The 5,601-nt window shown below is 54.4% G+C and overlaps 1 protein-coding gene across 1 annotated transcript; it reads left to right on the top strand.

Moving 5' to 3' along the window:
- Positions 1 to 1,426: 1,426 nt before the first annotated feature.
- Positions 1,427 to 2,066, top strand: FAM163B (family with sequence similarity 163 member B). Its single transcript, XM_086625287.1, has 2 exons — positions 1,427 to 1,519; positions 1,677 to 2,066. The coding sequence occupies exons 1-2, from the start codon at positions 1,427 to 1,429 to the stop codon at positions 2,064 to 2,066; spliced, it is 483 nt and encodes a 160-aa protein (XP_086481413.1).
- Positions 2,067 to 5,601: the final 3,535 nt, after the last annotated feature.

Here is a 5,601-nt window from a genome sequence, read left to right as displayed (position 1 = left end):
CTGAAAATATGCCACAGATTTATTTTCCTTGGAAGCGGGTTAAATCCCTGACAGATACAGTTGCTTTTCCTCGGGTGCTGAAGTAATTTGGGGCTGGGGTGGCTGGTTTTTGTGTTTTTTTTGTTTTAACCTGATAGCATAAGCTGGAGGCCAGCTTTGTTAAATTGCTTGTAGAGTAGGTGGTCAGGGTACAATTTCTCTCTTAATTTATATCACTTCTCCTGTTCCCAGTCCAACGCTCACGGCACTAAGGGGCTGCTGGAGTGTTGGCTGCAGAGCGATGCTGGTGTCAGTGCTCCTGGCTGCGTGGCTGTGGGCAGGTGTGTGCGGGCAGGTACGCGTCTCCCCAGCATCCTTCCTTTGGCAACAAGCTTGATCCCATCCTGTGTAGGCTGAAGAGAGACATTCAAAGCCTCCTGCAAGCTCTCGGGGCAGGGATGCTTGGAGCAAGCCCCGTGGTGCTGGTGGCACAGGGCTTGAGCGCTGTGGATGGTGCACAGTGGCTGCAGAGTCAGAAACAGGGACCTTCCACCGCTACCAGTTCTGTGTCAGATTCCTCCGAGGGGCATGCCAGGGAGACAAGGGTGCTGATGGCACCCTAAAATGCAAAAGTGGGGCCAAGCTGAGCCGCGGCGTCTCTGTGATGTCCAGCAAACTGTGTCCAAGCTGCAGCATTTGCCATGGTGGGAACGAACAGCTCGCCCCAGGCTGTCGGAAGCATCGTCCCAGGGTGCCCCCCCCCCCCAGCACTCTGGCTTGGCCGTGATGAAGGCGAGGAGCTCGGTGCCTCCTGCGATGGGCAGACACGTCCCGTACCCCAGGTCGCTGCCCAGGGAGGGAAGAGCACCTGTCCCTGTGGTCATTAAAGGCTCACTTAGCAGCTCCAGTTATTCCAAATTAAAATACCGCATTGTTTTCATGGGGAAAATGGATTATAGGCTCAGGGAAAAATGTGTACAGCTCAGAAATCCATACTACTCTTTAAAGTTCCTTCTCCCATCGCCGAAGCTCTCTGTCACCAGGCAGGAGCTGGGAAGGCGCCCTGGGTGCCAGGGGCACTGGGCAGGAGGTTTTATTTCCCTTGGGTCACCCCTCCTGCATGGAGAAGAGCCCGATGTGACCCCAGAGCTGCTGCTCACTGAATCTCTCACCCACTGCACCAAGATTTTTTTTAACCCTCTGCACCTACAAGGTGGCATTTAGCGGGGACACGGACTCCCTGATGGCTTTCACAGGCACCCAGCACCAGGATCTGTCCTCATCCTGCCCATCGCCTCCTGCAGAGCCCTCCTGGTTGGGAGCTGAGGGTTTGGGGACCTGCTGCATGGTGCATCGCCCAGTTGCAGCCTCACCCCGGCATCCCCCCTACCGCACCCCGTCACCCCGTGCGCTCACTTTTGCAGGCTGTTAATGGAGAAGAGGGCGGATGACAGCCGGGACCGTGGTCATCACAGGTGGAATATTAGCGACTGTCATTTTGCTTTGTATCATCGCCGTCCTCTGCTACTGTAGGCTCCAGGTAAGGCTGGGGGTGAGGGGGGCCACAGCCCAAAAAGGTGCTGCGATGGGGAGGGGAGCCCACGGGCAACCTGGTGTCCCCTGGGATGCTTGGAGCAGCCCCTCGGTGATGGGGTGGGCGGTTTGGGGTGCCGGCTGAGCCCCCCATCCCATTTCAGTACTACTGCTGCAAGAAGGATGAGTCCGAGGAGGATGAGGAGGAGCCCGACTTCGCTGTGCACTCCCACATCCCGCCACTCCACTGCAACCGCAACGTAGTGCTGACCAACGGCCCGTCCCTCTACGCCTCGTCACCCTTCAGCAAGAAGCCGGCACCGAGCCGCCCCAGCTGCCCCAGCTGCTCACCATACGAGCCCCCCACCTTCTTCCTCCAAGAGCCCCCCGAGGACCTGCACAACGGGGGCGACCGGGTGAGCTACAAGACGGTGAGCCAGGAAGATCTCGACCTGCCAGTGAGCGTGGCCAACCTGCAGGCACTCAACCCCAACCGGCTCTCGGCCATGCGCGAAGCCTTCTCCCGCAGCCGCAGCATAAGCACCGACGTGTGAGGCTCTGGCTGCCCGCCCGGCCTGGAGCATCACCTCCACCTCCCCAGAACATCACCTCCGCCTCCCCGGAGCATCACCTCGCACCACCCCGGAGCATCACCTCCACCTCCCCGGAGCATCACCTCCACCACCCCGGAGCATCACCTCCACCTCCCTGGAGCATCACCTCCACCACCCTGGAGCATCACCTCGCACCACCCCGGAGCATCACCTCCACCTCCCTGGAGCATCACCTCGCACTGCCCCACTGCCACCGCGGCTTTTAATGGCAGGGAGAACTTTTTGGAATTGATGGAAGTGTTTTGAAAAAGAAGGAAGGAGAAAAAAAAAAATCCAATGTATTTCTACGTTCTGTAGGCAGAGACGTGCTAAATGGCAATATAAAGGAGTAGCCAAAAAACACAAACAAACCAAAAGGGAAGCGAGGGGAAGGACGGTTGCAGCCAGGATGCAAGGTTTTTCTAGTGCTGCATTGCATTTTTTTTTTCTTTTATAAAGAGGATTTTGATATTGTGCATTCTTTTATACAGAGCAAATGCCCCTACTCAACGTTGGGCAGGAGTGATGAGCGAATGACGGGGCACATGGGCAGCTGCAGAATGGCTCATGCTGCAAGTCAGTGGGCACCTGCTGCTGCGTCCTGGGGGCACGCTGCAGCCCACTGCTCCTGGCCCTAGTGTGCACATACATGCACACACATGTGCACACACACATGCCCCCTCAGAACCATAGCAAAGTGGGGCTGCTATTGCCCACCATTCTGCCACCCCCTGCTGCACCACTCCATATTGCAGCTGTGCATGTGCGTGTGTGCGTTTGCGTGTGCGCACAGCCCTGCACTATTTCCAGGCTGTCTCACTCCTCAAGCTGGTCATGTATTCCAGGGTGCCAGGCGTGATCCCCTCAGGGTTAGGATGGCTGGTGGGTGCACACCCTGTCCCTGCCCCCGGGAGCAGCCCCCCCAGCCTCTCCCCTCGATGGAGCTGGGCTGGGGGGTGGTTTGCAAACCCATGGCATTACCTGGCTGTGGAAATAACACATGGGCAATTTCAGATGGAGGAATAAAACTGTAGCTGCCCCCTCCAAATAATGCCATACATGACATCTGGTTGAGGGCTGGGGCAGCAAGAGAGTGACCGTGTATGTGCCCACTCCCCCTGCATGCACATTTTTACATGCATTTATGTTGTTGGGTTTTGTTAAAAAAAGAGCCCTGAGATTTTCTCCCTATCCAGGAATGTGTCAAAACACTTCAGATTTAGGCAAAGCCACATCTACATTTTTAAGTTTCGCCGAGCCATTTCCCATGGCCGGGCAGCCTGGCTGGGGCTGCAGCACCGACTCTGCCCTGGCATCGCTGGCCACGCCGGGTCCAGCCAGCGCTGTGCTGGTGGAACCACCGGTGCGGAGCACGAACCTCTGCACTAACCATGCTGCAAAGGAGCCCTTGGGTTAACTCAGTGCTTTGGGAGGAGGAGTCCCCCATTGCAGCGGTGCCCGTGTGGGGACCCTCGCGCTCTCGATTCCTCCCCTCCAGCCTTGCAAATCCACACGGTTTGTCGGACCAAACACCCTCTTTCTCCTGGATTGTGCGTTATTCGGGTTAAAAGCATCGCGCTGGGCTCGGGGACGGCAGCGGAGGATGGATGGGCTGCAGAGAGACTCTAATGGCCTCAGCGCTGGGCTCTGGTTCAGCTTTCCTTTTTAAAGATGTGATGAGGGGGGAAAAAAGCCCCTTCTTCATCCCCGTCGGCTCACGAACACTACACAGCCCAGCCGGATATTTAACTTTTAACTGTGAGGGCTTTTAATTCTACAGGAAATCTTTTTGCAGTAGAAGTCAGTCTTTGCAAATGAGTATCTTTGACTTTCTTGGGGGTTTCTGTTTGGGGTGGGAGGGGTGGTTTGGTTCGGTTTCATACGTGTTTAATATTCTGGGCTGGGTCCCTGCGGCACCGCGGCGCGGGAGCACGATGCCTCTGCTCCGGGGGGATGCAGCCGCTCGGGCCACGCTCCTCTGTACAGTTCTCACCGGCGTTTGTTTCCACACGTCGAGCCCTCCTCTTCTTTGCATCTCTTGTGACCGTACTTCTCTCTCCAGCCTTCCTTTCTTCCTTTTGTCTTTTTTCCTTTTTTCCTTCCCGTGTAGCTCAGAAACTAAGCAAATGGTTGGCTTTTACTAACCTTCACCTTGTGATCTGTTGTACAGGACTTCAGGAATCACAGAGGGGGGGGAAAAAAAGCAACAAAAAAAGCAAAAAAAAAGAAATAAACTACTTTGACATGGGTTTTGAGGCTGACCTTTTTGTCCCTGCATCTTCTAACATGGGGTGTTGTTTGCAAAGCTCTCACCTCAGGGCAGGAGTTTCCCTGCTGCCACGGGGAGCAGTGCAGCAGTAACTGGGTTGAGCACGCTGGTACAGGGGATGCTGAGCAGCCTCTGTGAGCCATGCCTGCAGAAATGGAGCAATAACCACCCTTGGGAGCATGGAAAGGCCCTCTTCTCACTGGCACCGTGTCAAGCCTCTTTGCTTGCAAGCTCCTGAGAAGCTTCAGGGTTGCAGTTCCTAAAACCACACACAAAGCCCCAAAGGGCTCCTAACCCGGAGCAACCATCCCAAAATCCCCAGCTCCTGTGCTGCTGGGACTTTTCCCTGCATCCCTGTCTGAGCAGCCACGATTCCTCGACTCGGAGCTGCTCTGCTCCCCATCCCCGGACACCAGCAAGTTCATAGCCCCAACCCCAGTGTTCCCAGCACAGGGGGCAAACACCCACTACAAACTGGAGAATAAAACAAGATACCACCATAAATATGACAACTTTATTAAAATATACATATGAGTACAAATTAATGATTATATGGATAAAGTTCACTGTTTGTAAACAAATATATTAAAAAAGAGCACGTCTTTTTTTGTGATATAAAGTGCAGTTATGTTTCCATATTATATACACTATGTCAGCATTATGGGGAGGGGGGGTTGTAAGGACTATGGAACTAACATTCGATTACAAGATAAAATTCTCTGAAAAAGTATACACCTACATATTACAAAAAAAGGGCTTGGGCTCGAGTTCATTTAGCAAACAAGAAATCAGCTTCCCACCACGTTAAATGCAGCAAACAAGGGAGCAGAGGTCTTGGGGATAAATTAGGAGAGAGGCACCGACCCCCTGGGCGAAGGGAAACTTGCACCTCACAGAGTTCACACCATCAACCCCAAACTGGCCCAGAGGAAAGAACTCAAAAGGACAAGACCTTGTGAAACACGTGCGTGTGTCGGCAGTTCGGGGGAATCAAATATACACGACGTTATGTACAGCTCTGATAACGGGGCTACCAATGTCCCGCGGTAACGGGTGTGTAACCCTTCCTCTACAAGGGAGAGGGACAAGGATAGTAGTTCTGTATTGATGGGGGGGGAAGTCCAACCCAAAAGCATCCTTAACACCAGGCTGTGGGATGTGTAGTGCTTACTAAATGGTACACGGAGCCCTCGCGAAGGGAGGCGCAGCCCAGGGGTGCCGCGGGCA

Source organism: Tauraco erythrolophus, chromosome 22 (genome assembly GCF_009769465.1).
Source record: "Tauraco erythrolophus isolate bTauEry1 chromosome 22, bTauEry1.pri, whole genome shotgun sequence".
NCBI lineage: Eukaryota > Metazoa > Chordata > Aves > Musophagiformes > Musophagidae > Tauraco > Tauraco erythrolophus.
Note: the sequence above shows the minus strand (reverse complement) of the source record. Positions and strands in the feature narration are given on the sequence as shown.